Source organism: Tauraco erythrolophus, chromosome 3 (assembly GCF_009769465.1).
Source record: "Tauraco erythrolophus isolate bTauEry1 chromosome 3, bTauEry1.pri, whole genome shotgun sequence".
Taxonomy (NCBI): Eukaryota; Metazoa; Chordata; class Aves; order Musophagiformes; family Musophagidae; genus Tauraco; species Tauraco erythrolophus.
In genome coordinates, this window is record NC_141467.1 from 27,005,552 (window position 1) to 27,025,451 (window position 19,900).

Genomic DNA, 19,900 nt, shown 5'->3' on the forward strand with positions numbered 1-19,900 from the left:
GATATGTTGATGTTGTATATTAAACAGTACAGTAGTATAAATAAGTATATTAAGGCACAATGTATCAGGGGTCCAGTTTAAAGGCAGGAGCTAACAGCATTCTCTGTTCATGAAGGGGCTTTTTTAAGTTTGCTTCTTTCAGAGTTTTTTTTCTTTTTTGCACAAAATCATCTTCAATTTGTTTAGAAACAAGTGTTTCGATAGTTTTATTCATGAATGCATGCAAGGATGGCATGACAATAGGATGGGGGGGTGTACATCGAAACAAACTGTGCCCTCAGAAAACTAGTGTAATCTCCCTTTTTCTCTTTTTTGATATGGTGCAATACCTTGATATGGTTTAGCTGAACCCTAAAATGAGTAAATATAGTGAATGGCTTTGAGTTTATATCTGTTTTTAAAAAAGTAAAAAATAACCACTTCCCAACCCTTCCCCAGACACTGCCTTTTCTATTAGAAAAGTTGTATTTACACACTTCTCTTTGCTGTTATTTTACATTGTAACATCATTTTTCTTTGAGAACATTGCATTTAAAAAAAACAAGCAAATTTCATAAAAATTCGAAATGGTATTAAATTATGTCTGCAAAGTGAGCTGTATCTTTTAAGACAAGAGAACATGGTAAAAAAAAACCCAAACCCAAACCCCTGAACATTTCTGTCACTGGGTGAAGCAGTGGTTGGGTACCACTGGAGGCCCTGTGCGTGCACAATGCGTGGTGAGATGGAGCCAGACACCTCCGGGGCAGCGAGGGAGCGCTGAGCATCCTGCACGGCCTCAGCCTCTGCTGCCGCACCTGTAGCCTGCTTCGTGGGGAGCTCGTCCTCGCTGTCCTCGCTGCCATCTTCTGTGGCCAAACAAAGTCACGCTGTGTCAAGCACCCTGTGCTCACCAGCTGCGTGAGGCAGCTAAGGCAGCTCCAGCTGAAGCTGAAGATCAAGTCTAAATCGGACACCTCCCATCCAGAGTGCCCCTGGCCACAAAACTCACACAGCTCCTGCGAGCAGCTGACTTGGAGAAGGTGGGTTCCCTTCCAGCCCTCTCCTCTTACCCTTCCCTCCCACCAGCCAGCCGAAGTCATTACAGAACACAATTACTTCTGCATGTAGAGTCATGGTAATTCAAAATAAAGCACGGAGAAATTATTTCTACCGTTTGCCATAACAAAGGTGATTTCTCTGCGGGTGTCCCTGGTTCCTTCAGATTCCAGCACAGTAAATTTCACACCACATATTTAATGCAAACAAGAATCACTGTTTTGCTTAGTGAAAGCATCGTTTATAAAGTTTTAGAAGTATTTCCATTTGTAGAGCTGTATTATTATGAACAAAATGAGATTAAAAAAACCCCAGAAACTCTAATGGTATTTCAATCAATTCTTTTACAGGTTCCCGAAATCTAAATTTTCCTTAAGTTACTGTGATACGGTTTCATCATAAACTATGACTACTTTTCTGTAAGAAGGAACTTTTTAATGTCCTAATTCTGTTGTTCATTGTCATAGCTAGTTCTCAGTAAATGAACTGGACTACAAATTTCTGTTTCAGCAGGTGACTCTTCTGCAAAGAAAATACGGTCTGTTATATAATAATAATAATAACAATCACAAAAATAGACCAAATATAATATTCTCAGTCAATGTTATTAAATTCTTGAACTAAAGTTGAGAAATCCACAGATTTAAATGCAAGTTTGTGTACCTAAAATCTATTCTCGGTATCATCTATTCTAACACTTTCTTAAAGTCATCACATTTATATTTTTTCCTACTCCAATAGCTTGATTAAATTACATCAGAAACTGTTGTAGGTGCCAAGATATGAATTTTTACACAGACAGAAACATATGACTACCAGGGGTGAGTATTTTCAGCCTTGAGTCCCCAAACAGGCTTCCCAATCCATATATAAGCATCTAAGCCCCAAAAAAGATGTGCTCAGCAACCAACATTTTCTGGTCAGTCTTTGGAATCAAGAAATAGACTAAACCGCACAAGAGTCTTTGAGTAGATATCAAAATGACAACTCGGAGCCAGACCTGGAGCACACAGACCTGATAAAGTAACAATTTCCCATTGTTTTCAGGGGGTGGTTTGGGAGTTACTCAACATCTTATTAGGGAAAAAGGGGTTAGAAATGCTCCTGCCTTTGCCAGCACACTGAGGGTGTTGCACTGGTTTTGTCAGCTTGTGAGATGGTCACAAATAAAGGAGAAGCTTTCACTGAAAGCTCCAAGTTTCAGCAGCACTAGTGACAATTTGAAAGCTGAAAATGTTGCAACTGGAAAACGAAAATGTTTGATTTCTGAAAAAACTGTTCCTGCCTGTCATGTGGGTCAGAGCTCCAGGGCCTCCTTCCCTGCTATGGGCCGGGCAGGTCGTGTCCACCATCGTGAAACACAGTCAACTTCTTGTCTGGAAGGGAAATGGTACGTGAGAACAAATTCTAGTCTGAATGCATCATGAAAGACAAAAATCCCTCAGACCTGGCCTGTGGAAGGCAACAGAAGTCTTAATCTTAACAGGACATCCATTATCCCAGTTTCTCAATTTTAATTTTTGATGCATCTTCTTTTCAGGCTACACGGACTCTGAATTTTCAGGGCTGCTGAACACAAAATTCTCATTAAAGTCACTGGCAGCTGCAGACATGCAACATTTCCGAAATCTTGCCATAATTTCCAGAAGATGGGTGTTCAGAAAACAGGAGGGCCAAAAATTTGCAGTTTCACTGAAAATGGGATAGACGGGAGTGAGAAATCCAAAGCTGGGCTTCAGATGGCAGGAGCTGATCCCATTTAAGCAAAAAAAAAGGATGTGGCGAGCGTGGCTGAAACCCCGCTCCTGCTAAACGACCAGATCCCTGTGAACTGCAGCAAGGTCTTTTGGTTTGTTTTTTTTACTCATATAAGGTAAGGTCTCACTGCTTTAAAGCCCGTCCCAGGACACGGAACAATTCCCAGTTTTATCTGTCCTGACCACACATATGAAACATGTGAGTGATAGAGGGCAGCTGCTGCTGTTGCTGCCGCTGGTGGCGGCTGCAAATCACACAAACCAACGCCTTCCTGTCCCTCGGGAGAGAAGTGAAGGTTCTGGTTTATAAGCAGTTAGAGAAGAAGAAAAAAAAATCTACACCTTGCAGCAGACAGTGAGCCTGGGGCTGGCGGGGTGAGGAAGTTAATCAGCACCGAGCAGGCTGTTCGGGATGAGGCCAAACAGATGGCTCGTCTCTGAAACGGCAAAACGGGAAGCAGATGTGGCCACCGCTTCTCCCCATGCATAACTGGGAACCAGCCGGTTGGTGAGGAAATTTGCATAACAAGGATAATTTGGTATCAAAACTGTCCCTAGAAGTGATCTGAATGGATCTGGGCACAGCTGACAGTTTTCACTTCTTGTTTCCCACTCAATGTTTGACCAGATTAAATTTTAATTTTGAACCTCCTGTTTGCCCGAGGTTGCTCTTGGCTATCTTCTAGGGAAACCCATGATGCAGGCAGGGAAGACTCAGCAAAGCTTTCGGGGCCAAAGCCCTGACCTCTGGTCAGTCGGTTGAAACTCTAGTGACCAATTTCAGCGGGCTCTGATTTTCAATTTAAAGTCCATAAACCACGTCATCCTACGAACAACCAGCAAAACCAAGCCTGAGTTAATGTCCTCTATTTGCCGGCGCCAAAATTCACAGAGCCTGGATACGGGTACGCCGCAAGCCCCAGCTAACGCCCTTTGTAACCTCCTTACGACCAAGAGCAGAGCCAGGAGCCCCAGAGGAGCCCAGCAGCATCTCTCCCCGCTGCCCCAGAGAGCAGGGCTGAGGGGCCTCCGACTGCAAAGCCTCACCAGCCTGTCGGAGCCTTTGCACCTGCCAGTGCTGCACAAAAAAAAATTTACCAAAAAACCTGGGAAAATAATGTGAATATTGAGGAGGCAGTTTAACATTTAGACGTGATGTACTACAAGTAAAGAAGAGGTTTCTTTTTTCTGTTCCTCTCTATTTTGTTTCAAAGGACATCGTAATGTCTATTTACTTCACAGTGCTCCTGTTGCATTGACAAGGACCAAATACACTGCAGCCTTAACACATCCTATACATTAAAACAGAGATCCAAAGAGCTTCTAACATAAGGGAGGTTCAAATCTGGATTCAAACACTCTGGTTTTGTTACCACTGATAGTGGTAACGTACAAAAAAGTACCCTTGTCAGCTTAGGGAGATTCCTGCCTGTAGCCACAGGAGACAATACAGGCTCATTCTCCATTGTGTTGGAGAAACAGAAGAGAGAGTAAAAACTTGCTGAAAACACGTTTGCAGGCACTAACGAGCACTCTTATATGGACTTTACCTTTTTTTTTAGCACAGCACATATACAATCGTCCTCCCCACCTCAGAAGTCCTACTCTGAAACATTCACAAACTCTTTATTTTTGCATTGCATCCAGTCACTTAGTTCTAGACTAATAATATTTATAGTATTTTATTTGCATAGTCTAGCAAATGCACATGGGAAATGCACTCAACATACACATGTACGTAGGGGGTTTTTTGGACTCCTTAAATATTGGTACAAATTAGAATGATTACTTCTGCTTTGGAAACATCTGTCTCTCTATCCCTTTTTTAAACGTAAGCTGGCTGAGACACACAGCAGTTTTACAAGGTCTGATATTATGATAGTACCTGAGAAGAGAATTTCTCCTGCAGTAACCAGAACAAGTGAAAACGATCAAGCTGGTGAAGAACACATGGTACTAACAGACCCTGCAGTTCATGCACATACAGCACGCTCCTTCTCCCCAGGTCACAACTACACGGCAGTTAGCAGACCTTTAAAGACTGGATCCTGATCAGCAGAAAGAGTAGAAATACACAAGAAGAAATGCAAGAGTGGTTTTAGGAAGACAATGAAATGCATGTATTAATAGATGAGGTCTAAAATTAAGCATTTTCAACAAAATTCCAAAGCCCAAACCAGGAGAAGGAGACTACAGGCATCTGTCTGAGTTTCGTTAAATAGTTCTTGATAGCTGAATCATAATTTGGTCATCAAAGGTAGGGGCAAATGTACCAGAAGTGATAGGAAGACCAGAAGTGAAATGAAGGGTGGCAGAAGATTGGGTGAAAAAATTAACACATCGAGTTCAGCAGTGAAGAAATTACTCTCCACCATAAGAGTTATGACCACAGAACTCAGAAAAGCCCAAACTAGTGAATTTCAGGGGAAAAAGTATTCTACCATTCTTAATAGTTGCATGTCTTTTATACTACAGAAGAGTTGGCCTCTTCTCTTGATTATCCTTAAATCTAAAAACAATTTGCGAACTAAAACTATTTTTTGTTTGGATTTTAGCAACTTCCCCCCCATCAAATCCAGACAGCCAATGCAGGTGTTCCTGCTATACATTCATACTTCCCTTTTTCTTCAGTACCTGACAAAGCAGAGAATCATATAGTGTAAATCCTTTTGAACAATTTTTTTCTCATGTTGTCATTAATGTTAAAAAAAATTCTCTTTTTTTAATATGCCAGTCTCTGGAGACACACAGTTCTGAAGAATATCCATTTTTGTTTGAATACAGGAGGCATGTAGCTGTTGACCTGGGGGGAGCAGGACAGGGTAAGATTACAATAAGTGGAAATAGCTCTGAACCAAAAAGTAAAATCATTTCATCCTATTATCTTTATTCTATAGTTTCTAAAATCCAAGATAGAATTTCTGAAAAGCTGGTAAACAGCAGCACTACTGTGAAACTATCAGATTCTTCCCCTTCTCGGAAAGGGAAATTGTAGCACAAAAAAAGCCTAAATTCCTTACGCAAGATCATGCAATGACATTCTCACAAAATCGGGATTGGTAGCCAGGTCTTTTCATGCTTGCTTTTTCTCCAGCCACAGACTAGGCTTCCTCTTCAGTGGGTAGTAAACTTAGAAATCCGTATGTGCAGACCCTTGCACTGACCCCTCAGAGCTGTAGAAAAGCCACAGGTCCAAGAATTCAGGCTACAGATGACACCAAAGTGCGTGTCTGTGTACACTATATGCGTATACACGATACGTATATACACATATACACACACACGATACGTGTGTCTAATTCAAAATATTCAATAATTTATGTATTTTTAACCAACAGTTGCCAGTTTTCCTTCCACTTGTTACTGAAAATATCTTATGATACCTAAATTTACAGAATATTTTGACCAAACGTACAAAGATACATAATCCTTTCCATGATCAGTTGTCAAAGTTAGACAGCGTTTGACTTGCAAATGTCTTTAAATGATGCACAGATAAAAAGGAAAACAGCCCTCGGAGAGGGGTTCTCTGTCTGATGCACGGCACTGCGGGCCCTCCCTCAGTTTTCCTATGGACACATACTGAGCTGCTCAAATAAAAACAGTTTTATGTTTTATTTACAACAGAAAGCTCACTGGAAACTTTGCACAAATACCAACGTGCGAAATAGAAACTTCAGATAAGCTGTGGAAAGAGGGTGGGATTTCCAGAAAATAGGGAAGGACTTGTTACACCCTCCTTGTCAAATTTTGCAGGATCACCACAGCTTCTCTGGAGAAACAGAATGTGCAGAGGGGGAAAGCTAAGAGCTTTCCTTTTGGTTCTGCTTCTCCTAAAAAAAAAAACAACGCTTGCCTAATTTCCTTTGCAATTAGAGAAATATTCGACTCAAAACTCCATCCTTCCCACATCTAACTGTGCTGTGTGCTTTTGCTACTAAGCCTCTGGCTACTTCCATAACTTTATATTATGAATATTATATCGATCCCTTAATTTTTCTCAAACCCTGGGCTGCACTCGTATAAGCGAGGTAAAGTCGCCGGGGCCATGAGCTGAGGGAGGATGGTGCCATCCAGCAGCTCTCAGCAGAGCCTCTCCCAACAGGCGTGCAGGGACGGAGGGCCAAGGCCCTTCGCTGTTTCACGCCACGCCAACGCGGGAAGTCACACAGCGCGTCTTCCTCAATGTTTCCTGAGGTCATCCTTGGAGCTTTTTCTCCAGAAAAGCAGAATAAATGCTTCATTCTTGATAGGCTGGCAGGGTCTTGCTTTCTAAGCCCTCCTGTCACGATTGCTTCCTGACAACACGTGGGTCAGAGCCCTTCCCCAGCCGTTGCACGCCCGGCATCTTCAGCCTGGGACAGGTCTGCTGAAGCCCATCAGCTCCCGAAGCGTCCGAGCTGCAGCAAAGGCACAGGACTAGGCAGGAGGAGAGCGGGCAGCGCCCCAGCCCTGGCCTGCAGCCATCGGACAGCTGCCTCGGGGCAGCGCATCTGCCTCCAGCTTTCACCAGCCACCTCGGGACACCCCACTTCCTCACAAGGGACGTATTCGGCCCCACGGCACACCTTGGCAAGTTTGCTACGGTGTAGCTAGAAAGGAAATACCTAGAAGAAACAAACACACAGAGCTTTGGTGGTAGCGGAGAGGGGAAAGTAAATTTACACAACATAAAAAAAGAGCTGTGGGGCACTAAAAACTGAAAAAGAATTGCTCAGAAAATTGCCGTAGAAAACTACGGTCATTCTTGGCTTCTTTAGGCTAAGCCTGCCTCTGCATCAGGAAAACACTGAGAGGAATGAAGGTAGATGTAAAAAAACACTGGCTTTTGCCATTAGCTTTCTAAAAAGTTTTACTGCACTGATAAGGGAAAAAAAAAAGGGAGTAGTGCAAATGCCATGTACATTCAGTATACAAAAAGCAGGCATGGAAACAGCTCCTGCAAAGATGAATTTCAGAGAATGGATTTATATAATTTTTTTAAGGTGCCTTCATATTCGTTTCAATTTTAACCATGTATCAGGGAAAACTAAAATAGTGATTTTGGATCGACTTATGGAAGTCTTGAAAAACTACATAACAAGTTCCCGGAGCCCACAGAGTACTTCAGCTTGCTTTAGGCACAAAAACGAAGCACGGGATCCAAGAGAGCACCTCTCTCTGTTCAACAGGCAGGACAGCTGTGTTGCACGGCATCATCCCAGACGCCGACAGCAGACTCCTCCAGCGGTCACCCCCAGCGGGATTTCAGCAGCAGCATGATCAGACCCACAGGACAGAACCAGAGAGAGATGTTACCGCCATTTCCTCTCTCTTCCCTCCAATGATTGGTCTTTAAAGGGAATGCTCCTTTCCAAAAAGGGAATTGCTGTGGCATACAGTTCTCCCCCTCCCCCGACCATCCATGCTGCCACTCTGTGCCGTTGTCTTTCCAGGGATTTGCTGAGCGGCACGACCATGTTGAAGACCAAACCTGTAGTCCAGTAATTTTTTGGTTCACCAAAAGGCACGGCTGAAACAGGCTGCCTGACTCAAAGAGCGTACGCTTCCTGTTGTTGGCAGAAAGTGAGACTTCGCGCTGTTCCCCCTTGTTTCCTCTAAAAACAGTGCCAGGAATTGATGTAAATTGGCTGCAAAGCATCTGACCCACAAAGCAGGGAAGTGAGAAACTGTAGGACTCGGGGAGATAGAGCAATATTAGCCACCTATATCTAAATACATATGTTTTTTTTTAATGTACTTGATTAATGATCTTGGATGGCATCAGCGATTTTCACTGGAAATGTGCTCCAGGGGCTGAAGTCTTCAACAGATCCAGAGAATTCTTTCTCCAGAGAAATCAGTTGAGTGGTTTCTTCAGTCATGGAAGCTATCTACAGTACTGACCACATGCCTTACGCTGCCCAGGCAACGCAGTCAAACATCAGCAGAGGGATCACCTAGAAAGTTAACTAACTACCCAGCACGTAGGAGTTCTGTCTTCTGGGGTTTCTGTCAGGTGGGTCAGGAGAAGGTCCCTGCACCGCTGGGGTAAGAGTGGTGCCAGATGTTCAACACTATTACGATAGCACTAATGATTTTTACTTGCAAGGCAACACGAAGAGAGCAACAAATGCCATTTACCATCAACCAAAACTGAAATGAATTGAGCCTGTTGAATTAATTGGACTCAGCTCCTGTTACCCACCTGTTATGTATCTACATTTCAACACATGTTCAGGATCTTCAGCCTGGGAGACTGCTCATATCTGCTCTTTTATTCTGCTATTAAGATTCCTAAGATCAAGGATCAGTTTCAACACAAATGCACTGTATATCTGGATTTTCACCTCTTTTCCCAAGCCCAATGTAATATTACAGCCTGAGACACAAGGTAAATTAATCTTTAAAAATCCAATCTTTGTTAAATAGAGAGTTCTAGAGATATCAGGCTGGTTTTCACAGCTCCCTCAAAAAAAAAAATCTTCTTAAAAATCAAAAGTCCACCCAACGAATCAACAATAACCCACAATAAAATGCCAGTAACAAGTCATTAATATTGGATGATTATAAGTGCCAAAACAAGAAAACATAACTTCGACTACCCATGGGCTTTCCTTAAGAAACGGGGTGGCCTTCTTCAGGAAAAGATCTCCATCTGGTGGCAGGCTATGGAAAAGATCAAGTCAACACTACAAAGGTGTTAACTTTCCCTTGAAAAGAGTGCCGGCACTAGAAACGGAGTGGGTTTGCTGTGGATAATTTTTTTCTCCATAAATTTCTAAACCTTCTATAGGATAGACCGAGCAAGGCATCTTCCGGTCTTGCTAAGTCTGTCCTAAATGCACGTCCAGCAAAAGCACTTGAGCTGATCTGGCTCACACAGGCCATTGCACATTTTTTCCTGCTGACAGATACGTGGAAAGGACAACTCCAGCCTGTGGATGATGAGAAGCAGCAGCACCATTGTCACCTGCATCTGCAGGCAGATGTGTCCAGGATACTAAGACGCACCCATAGCCAATGGCTATACCCCTCTATAGCGATACAAATCAGGTGGTGCTCCTTTTCCACTGCTGCAAGGGCAATAAGACTCTTAAAAGATATATTTTTTAATGAGGATTATTTACAGATAAAAGGTAGCCTTCCCTGGTATAAATTACCTCTACTCTGGAGTCACTAGAGGAAGGGGTTGTACTACACTAACCATTTTTAAAAGCACACGAGAAATAGTTTTCATGAATGAAACTACAATGGAGCAACCCCAGGATGCGCAAGTTTGCCCCTTCTGAGACATTCACAGACAGAGCACTAGTATATACTTTTAGCAGATGTCAGCAAAAGTTTCTGAAAAGTTGATCTTCAGTTCTCTTGCATTTCTTTGGTGCAAAACTTCTGGTTTTGGAATGACTTCTGATATCACAACATTTTAATTAACACGTTTAATTTTTTTCAGTCAACTATAAGACTCACTGCCATATGGCAGTAAGGCACCACATTAAATAGGGTGGAACCTTTTAAATTTATCATTTAAATAATTGAAAAAAAAATCACAAGGGATGTTCAGAAAACAACAAACTAATCGCAGAACCTGAGAACAAATTACCTATTACATCCTCCCTTGTCACTACAACTGTATTTTCTAACTCTTCCTGTCGTTATACCAGCCCAGAGTTTCTGTAACCTTCTTGAAAGTGGAGTTTTTCTTTTTTTCCAATTTAATGCCATCACTGCTAAACGTATGCTTTTATATAACATTAAGCCATCAAGAGAAAAATCTATTATTATTGCCAAAATAACTTCAAAGTATACATGTTTATTTGCATCTTTACATGTAATCAACTTCCCCACAACACATTTCAGTTTTCTCTGTTGATTCTTCTTGAATTTTCTCCCTTTTTCTAGGGGTAGCTGGCCCCAGAATAGCTTGCAGAAATCAGCTTCCAGAGTTCATGCCCTCTCTGGAAAAAAATTCTCCATTAACAGATCTATATCTATTCTGTAGTGCAAATAATTGGTATGCAAGAAATACAATATATCAAGAACATTTAAGCTCCCTATGTCAATATTTCACACGTCTTCTTATTTCTTTTCTTTTCATATTTGGGAAAAAAAAATCCATAAGTGAAATAATAATGAAGGCCAAAGTTGTTCTTCTTCAGAATATTGAATTAAGTGTATGAGCACAAGCTGTTTCAGGACAACTCTTGTAAGAAATTTCAGTGGTTACATTAGGTCTGCAAGGATAAGCAGTCACTAGTTGTAACTGGAAAAAAAAAAAAATTATTTGGAAAAGGAGAAAACAGACTTGTAGGTCTTAATCACCACTGAGCAATATTTCTAACTGGTGATGTCTATTAATCGAAACGATTCTGCGTAACAGGTTTAGGTGGAAGGACTGACTGTCGCAACTGACAGAGCAGTTCCTCTTTCCTCTAGCTGTAGCCAAAAAGTTACCAAAAGGCAGTTTTACTAATATCAGTAAACAGAGTAAAAAAGTCATAGAAGCTACTCTAAATTAAAAAGCAGACCCCTAGGCAATTTCATCTTTCCTTACATTTTCACCCATAGTACAGAACTCAAAACCTGAAGGAATTGGGTAGGAATTTTCACAAGCCACTGCCTGGAATTATTTTTATCTACTTCTGAAAAAAAAAGTCAGTGTTTTTTGTTGTGGGTTTTTTTTTTTTTCCTGACTGTAAATCCACAACCATTCTAGATAGTCTTTCAAAGCAATGCATTAGCAGACCCATCATGTAGATTCATGTGCCCCGGTGTTTCCACTTTACAAAGCCCAGTGAGAATTCAGGATTGCAGTATTCCAGTTCCAAAAGCAGGCAAACTAATCTGAAACTGGACTTTTCTATCGGCACAATTTAAAGAAAGCACCAGCTCCTGGAAGCTTTTCTCACGTGGCTTTGCTGAAGAGCCTCTGAACAGCCCAGCTGTATTTCTAGCTCAGATGTTTGATTATTCTGCACACATCGGTAGCCAAAGGAAAGTGCGGTATGTTCAGAAGTACGACAGAACACACGGTGCCACCCTACCCATGAAGTCCACAAACTAACTCAACTCCAAGAGAGGGACACTTCTAGGCTTAGAGTGTTGTTAAGGACTCTGAGACCATCTAAGCTGCACACACCCAAGTCAGGATGAACCACATGGTTGTGATGCCACAACCAAACCCACAACAGTGGCAGCCTTGCTCCTGCTTAAGCCTGCACAGCTGAAGGTTCCCCTTTTCTGGTCCCCTCCTCCCTGCCCAGCGAACGACTCCAGTCATGCCCGGGTGGAGAAATGGCAGTTGTTCTCCTTTTCCCCAGTAACCTACAGTGAGGAAGCACTGCATCATCTCTCTGCCAGCCAAAATGCAGCTTCAGTATCTTTTCAGCATCCCTGCAGCTGTCATTGACTTTCCTCCATCCTCAGCTTCTGAAAGAGAACAATATTGCCCTTTGCTTGCTGTTGCTTCTTCCTCCGCCCCAAGAAGACAACCTAATATTCCTCTAGAACAGGCAATGTGCCCAGGCAATACGGGACTACGAATACAGAACATGTCTTACCTTCTGTCAGTCTTTCACAATTCTTGCACGGCGTTTTCTGAAGATGGAAATTATTAAATTATTGCTACACCAGTGCACAGGTAATGGTAAAACCATATTCAAAGTGCAGTTACAGACAAACGGCAAGACCATATCAAAGAAGATTTCACATGGGTCTTTCCCGCAGCAGTGTCAATGTTTTCATCAGTGGCTTCAGTGATGGAAGAAGGAGGCTCCACTGCATAACTTTGCTGTTAAAACCAAGTTGGGAAAGATGGGAAAACACAGTGACTTCAGAACAACTTTGCTGGAAATGACCTACAAACTGAAAACAAGCATCATGCCCCAATGAAAAGTTCACCTTTCTTCCACCCTGGCATCCATGTTCAGTCTTTCTGCTCTGCTCCAGTTTCATCTCTTATCACTGATGAACACTGTCCTGTTTGGGATATCACAACGCAGAAGAGCTGAGAACCTACAGAAGAGACCAGAAGTCTGAACAGGACATTTTTAAGTAGAGTGGAAGAGTGACATTTATCTAGTCTAGCTAGTACTGTAATGTCAGATGACAGCGGATCTCAACTGGTTTAAGTACCTGCTACAAAAGGGATGATTAAACATGTCCCCATGTCTGTAAGCGATAAGGACAGGATAAGGCACAAAACGTTTGCATTATAGCAACAGAGATGGGGCACCGGCGAAGAATTTTGCCCATCTGCAATCTTGCTAAAGACGAATCCAGGCAAGAAAGCCATTTTACCATGGTTAACTACGTATTTGTCCGATTGTGTTTGCACAGCAGCACATACTGCATACGGGAAGTCCTGAGAGTGATGATATCATCACCAGTATGACTATGAACATTCAATAGTAAAAATGGTTTAAGTCCAAGGAGAGACCAGGGTTTTTATAAGCACTGAATGTTTCAAAGAACAAACTGGGTAAAACACGCACCAGGAATCACAAAAATTAATTCACCCTACATGAAGTGTGAATTTGATGTTTTCTTACAGACTTTTCCAGACCCATAACTTTGTGATAATGCAATTTCAGATTCATGTGTATGAGCCAAGATTATATGATTTTCTGTTTTCCTAATGGAACAAAAACAAGTACTAGCGAAACAAGTACTTCAACTGCAGATAAAGAATGGTAATAAAATACCAAAAAGTAATGCCAAGAAATTCAGTCTTTGGGAATTTTATGTCAGTATCTTCACTAAGCACAGCAGTTAAGTGAATTGTTCTGCTGAAGGCACCTGTATTGGGTGTAGGTGTGAAGGTTTTGGTAGTGGGGAGGGGGTGCAGGGGTGGCCTCTGTGGGAAGAGGCCAGGGGCTGCCCCATGTCAGACACAGCTGGTTCCAACAGACCCACAGTGGAGCAGATATCGACACTGCAGCCCATGAGAAAGCCCATGCCAGAGCGGACGGATACTCCTGAAGAAACTGTGGCCCACGGAGTGCCCACACCAAAACAAAGGAAAAACATGAGGGGGAAGGAGCTGCAGCGAGAAACTGCTATGTACTGATCACAACCTCCTACCCCCCACCTCCGACCAAGACCCATGGTGGCAGGGTGAGAGAGCTGGGGGCACAATCAAGTCTGGGACAGCAGGGAGGAAAGGTGGTGTTTCAGTGTTTGTCTTTTTTTTTTTTTTCTCACTACCTACATCTATTTTAACTGGCAATAAGTTAATTTTCCCCAAGCCGAGCCAGTTTTGCCCACAGTCGTAACGGTGAGTGATCTCCCTGTCTTTATCTCGTTCCACAAGCTCTCTCATCCTATTTTCTCCCCACTGAGGAGGGGGAGTGAGCGAGGGGCTGGGTGGGCAGCTGGCTGCTAGCCAAGGTCAACCTGCCAGAGTATCTCTTCAGGTAAGAAAACTACTCATGAGACTTCTTTCAAAACTCTCCCAAGCCTGATCTTTCATTTAAATTTCAAAGGAATGCGCACTCATGAGTTTGAAGACAAGTGCAAGCGTTGTTTGTGTATCTACAGTTCAAAGCATCTTCTAAGTCTTAGTAAATGTAAGTGCTCACCAAGACAAATCCCTCACTGCCATCAAAATTCTAATTTCCATAGGAAAAGTGGGGGTTGGTTTGTGTTTGGTGGGTTTTTTCCAATGATATCTTGGCTTGGGAGTAGTTCTGTAATTTCTATTAGAAAAGCAGAAATTGCTTTATTTGAACAGGACAATCTTAACGATGCTCTTAGAGGCCAGCCTGGTTTTCACCCACTTGCCATCAGCAGATGATGATCATCGCTGCTTCATCAGCTTTTTACCTACTTGTGTTGGCACAGTTTTCGATAAATCAAAATTCATCTGGGGATTATTTCATACTGCTCTGAAACAATTTAGCTCGCTCAAATACATGTTGCACTGAGAAAAGGAAGAGTATGAATTGCCTTGATTATTAACAAGACCTCACTTTTCCAGGACTGCAATTATTTACCTTTATTTAAGAGAAACTAAGAGATTGTGCACCAAATGTTACTGAACCACAAAACCAGAGGAGAGTCTTGCATTTCTTCTTACAAAGTTCAGCCAGCCAAAAAGAATAAATAATGAAGTACAGAGGTTTCTGCATACACTAAACAGATCCATTAAAGCGGATTTATCTGCACCATTTCCCTTAAATTGCAATCATGCCCTACTTCTGTGCAATTTTCTGTATTTTGTGAAATTATGCCACCGGCGATCTAATCTCTTGTTTGGTGGCAGAGTTACAGCGGGTTATGAAACACATATTGGGCTAATATCGGAAGTCCTGCGGACTTGTGAGTCCGGCAGCAAAGCCTGAATATTGCCGGATGGCTGCAGCGACAGTTGTTATTACCTGCATCATTACTGGAAAAGAACAAACTCCACCTAATGTTCCCTTTCACGATTTCTATGTGTTTTCTGAAACAAAAGCATGTCCGTGGACTTCAGGAGAGTGCTAAGTAATGAATAACATAAGAAGCAGGAGGGAGAATACTCCTGTCTGGTGCTGTGGTTCTCCCTTTTCTCTCTTTTACAAGTTCCACTCCCCCAGCAACCCTTAGGTTTTACTCAACAATTAAAATTCTCTGAGGTTTTCAAGAACATGTTTTCATTAGGGCTGGAGAGATATTCGGCAAGAGCAAAAATCCTACCTCGTACACGTTTGTAGCTCTCCAATGCTAAACTTGTGAGAGTATCATGAATCTCATAATCTTTACCCAGTGGCACAAAAGTCTATCAGTTTGGACCACATCACACATTTATTCTGACATAATAATCTAGTTATTCCACTTTCACTATTTAAAAAATTAAGATAAATTCGCATACCTGAATTTTTACATCTCTGCAAAACTATTTCTAATACATAGTAGACTTTACTAAAAACATAAGCTAAAAACAGAACTGATATTTTTTATGTTTAAATCAGGATGAACTCTGAGAAATGCCAAGTCTCCCAAATTATTCTGAATTCAAACTTCACTATAGTCTCATAGCCCCTGTAGCTCCCAAATGGTTTTTTAAAAATGCTGCCTAAACAGCATTTCTCCATTTTTAGAGAAATCTAAGCAAGATTAACTTTTAAGCTCTGCATTTTCCCCAACAGGAGAAAAAGTGCTTTAGAGAAACTGAAAATAGAGCATGCACACCACAGCAGCCAGCTCTGCCACACTGACAAAGAAACCCAAAGGAAAGCTTTTCATTTTCCATTCAGGGGCAGCTCTGTCCAGCCAGCGGGCGAGGACAGGTTACGTGGATGAAAGGCTGTGCATTTCTCTCAGATCTTAGGTAGGAACACTAAATACAAGCTAGCTAGGAATTCTACCATTGTTGCATGAAGATTTTTTGCAGAGCAGTGGAACTCAGTCAACAGGGGTTGGGACATGGGAATTCTCCTTCCCGGCCACTGGAGCCCCATCAGGTGCACTCAGACTGACTTCTCCCATCTTAGTTCGATGGATGTAGCCACCCCTGTTTTTCCTTGTGAGTCCAGCCAGGAGCGAGGCTGAGCTCCCAGTCCAAAACAGCAGATACACACAAACACACACACAGAGACAAGGACACAGGGTGAGCAGCACGCACAGCAAACGTGCTCACATAAATCCAACACCACAGCCCCATCTCGTCCCTCACCTCCAGCCAAACAGGACTGAAGATCACCAGCGAGACATGCAGGTCCCCGCACTCTCCAGCTTCACAAGGACACCACGCTCATGGAGCCTTCAAACACTGCCATGGGATTTAAGTTCATCAAATATCCATGAACAGACTCTGAGCCCCCTTACCCTGACACTGGCTTGTATCTGGGCTCTTTCCAGATGTTGGTTTCCTCCCACTTGCCAGCTAGTCCAGCTTGAAGTTTGCTAGTGAGTTTTGTTAGTGCAGTTTGCACACACACGGGGATCCCTACAGCACCTGGTTGTAAACACCTTGGCTAGCCCACAGCTGGCCCTCAGATACCAGAGCCTCTATGACCCATGGCCTCTTCTCCAGTTGCAGGTGCCCAGACCTCCTGGTAACACATGTCCACAAACACAGATGCAGCACAGAGAGCAAGGTCAAGCAGAAAATCATCAGAAAAACTATTTAATAAGAAGCTGGGATAGACTGCAATGACATGCAGTCTTTGTCAGACAAGAGCACTGCTTACATGAGACTGTCCCCTTTTATGCCCCCTTCTATTTTTCCATGCATGTTTCCACATCCACCTTGATCCTTTCCTTCCTCTGCTCCTGTCTCCTCCCAAACAATGTGTCCCTAACTACTTTTCCCCATCAGTCCCAGTCTTGCCGCATACCTACCCAAAAATGGTATTTCTGATAACATGACCTGGGTGCCCTCAGCCTTGCATGGTACTAATGACACAGCACAGTGGGCCTTGCAAGATTCCTCCCGATATTCCCTTCAATTACATGTGAGGTTCGACCATCTTCCCCTCAAACATCAGTGAAATTCATGTATCTTTCACAGCAGCTACCTGTAATTTTTGTCAGCTTCTCACTGTTACTTGCGTTCAGCAATTTCTCATATAATGACCAGCAGTTTCTCATGGTCTTTTCGGCTGGTGAAACCTCTGGCCAGGGCCTAGACATCTGCCAGCATAATGTAAGAATATTTATTTCAAAGACAGAAACAAGAAGTGCAGATGCTCTAAATTGTCATGGGTTTAATGTGTGACAGCGCTGAAGAGGTGTTTCTGCCAAACAGTTAGGATGCAATTATCTTCCGCAGCCAAACGTCTGGTTCCAAGTCTCGTACAGCTCCAGGTCCTTCGAGGAGACGCTGGGCCGCACAGTTCTGAAGGCGCTCTCAAAGTCCAGGAAAGCAATAGGCCGTACTTGGTCTGGCATGATGGTTGCAATGTCCATGGACTGCAGACTGCGGATAGGGCCCAGAGAAGCTTCTCGACAGAGCTGAGTCATGTCAGCCCCAGAAAATCCATTTGATTTCTTAACTACAAGCTCAATTTCCTCTTCAGTTAGAGAGCAGTGCTCCTGTGACATTAGACGGGTCACAATCTGCTTCCTAGCTGAGGCTTCTGGAAGAGGAATGTACAGTCTCTTCACGAGTCTCCTTCGGGCAGCTTCATCAATTTCTTGGGGTCGATTTGTTGCTCCAACCACTAGAATACGATCTTCAGAGGAGGTTGTTGCCCCATCTAACTGGACCAGAAATTCAGTTTTTATTCTTCTCGATGACTCGTGCTCCCCATCGCCACGCTGAGACAACAGAGAATCAATTTCGTCAATGAAAATCACTGCTGGCTGCTGACATCGTGCCACAGCAAACAGCGCACGGACCATCTTTTCCCCCTCGCCTACCCATTTGGAAGTCAGGGAAGAGGCACTGATGCTAAAAAAAGTAGCTCCAGACTGGCATGCAATGCACTTGCCTATAAGAGTCTTGCCAGTCCCAGGGGGGCCAAAGAGAAGAATTCCTTTAGGAGGACCACGTAACCCCGTGAAGATGTCCGGCCTCAGCATAGGCCAGACTACTATTTCTTTTATAGTAGCTTTAGCAAATTCCACTCCAGCAATGTCATCCCAGTTGACAGGAGGCCCGTGGTCCATGATCTCGTGCATAATGAGTTCAACCATTTTTGGTTCTATGTTTTTCAGTCGTTCATCTACGGGCAGTGATGGATCTGTTGGTCCTCTTGCAGGAGGTTTACACTGCGCTCCTCCGTTTTCACTTCCGTCTGGTCTTGGAACTGGAGGAACAAACTTGCCAAATGGACCACGAGATCTGCCTGCACCCAGTGATTTTTTTACACCTCCATATGACAAGACTGGTGCACGCTGGGGTAGGTTTTGAGATTTCTTTTGCTGATCCACCCACAGCTGTTCTTTTGCAGTTTTAAAACCAGGAACGCTGCCCTCTTCATTCCTGTTTCTGCAGCCTGAAAAACTACTGGTTTCTGTACTAATGGAAGTCTGGCATGGAGCAAGGCTAGGAATCGCTGTGCTGCCTTCATCAGGCAGACCATAGAACGCTTTCCTTTTTCCAGAACTTGTGGACCATGCAGGTACAGCTGTCTGATTGGAAGGAGACGAATTTTGTCCATCACGACAGTTACCTGACATTTTCAGAGAACTGCTACTTGTCGCTTCTTTACTCCCAAATAGTGGAGTTGCCTGGAAACCCATATGAACCTGTTCCTTTAAAGAGGCTGAAGCAGCAGTAAGTGTGTCCGAAGTTTTGGTCACAGAAGGCACACCGCTTTGAAGAGGCTTTGAAGATGAGGGATGCTCAAGGAGATCTGGCCCCTGACTTGCACATTTTGCTGAGCCAGCACAGAGCTCAGTCTCTCCGGCACTGCTGAAGATACTGAGTTTAAGAAGACCTGGAGCAGCAGAGGCACTGACCCCTTTATCAGCTAGTACACAGGCATCTGTTGGTGCCATCTGAGAGCTCTGGAAATTTTTGCCAGCCTGCATCATCTCTCGCACACACTTTAATTCAAACACATTATCCGTTGTCAAGGCAGATTGCCACTTGTCACTGTCATTTTGCTGACACTTTGCCAAAGTCAAAATGTTTTCAGCATAGTTATTCAAGCCAGTCTCTATGTTGTCAGAGTCAATAATTGCAGAGTATTTCTCTGCGTACTTTTTAAACAGGTTGGCAGCACAGACCTGAGAGATCTCTGAGTTTGCCCATGCATACTGAATACGCAGGATTTTGGCACGATATTCATCTGCCTTCTGTCCGGGCGTGCAGGTGCCAGAGGTAATAGCAAAGTAACTTTTCTGCCAGTCGCTCAGGTGCACAGCGCTGTGGGTGGGGGTTTCCATCACTGACACTGAAACATACACAAAATACCTGCTGTTATAAAATGCATTTCACAGCTATTTGCTTTGGCTGCTTTCCCCCTTTCCTAAATACCTACACATGAAAACAGACATTATTTCAACTGACAGCAACAGCGCAGTAGATCTCGTAAGCTACTTAGTCAGTCTGGACACTTTACCATTTTCAAAAAGCAACCAGGTTTGTGGTGTAAAGCCATTTAGACTGAGGCTCTCTCTTCTTCCTTGTTCAAAGAAAGAAAAGAAGAAGGAGGACACCAAAAAAAAAAAAAAAAGAGTTTGCTTCAAACCAG

The 19,900-nt window shown here is 43.1% G+C and overlaps 1 protein-coding gene across 1 annotated transcript; it reads right to left on the bottom strand.

Annotated features, from left to right (window-relative positions):
* Positions 1–17,468: 17,468 nt before the first annotated feature.
* On the bottom strand, positions 17,469–19,592 carry FIGNL1 (fidgetin like 1). Its single transcript, XM_009988314.2, has one exon. It carries the CDS (start codon positions 19,590–19,592, stop codon positions 17,517–17,519), a length of 2,076 nt encoding a protein of 691 aa, XP_009986616.2. The 3' UTR covers positions 17,469–17,516.
* Positions 19,593–19,900: the final 308 nt, after the last annotated feature.

Excerpts from the sequence above, each read along its gene's own strand:
- FIGNL1 (XM_009988314.2), bottom strand. The coding sequence starts at position 19,592 with ATGGAAACCCCCACCCACAGCGCTGTGCACCTGAGCGACTGGCAGAAA.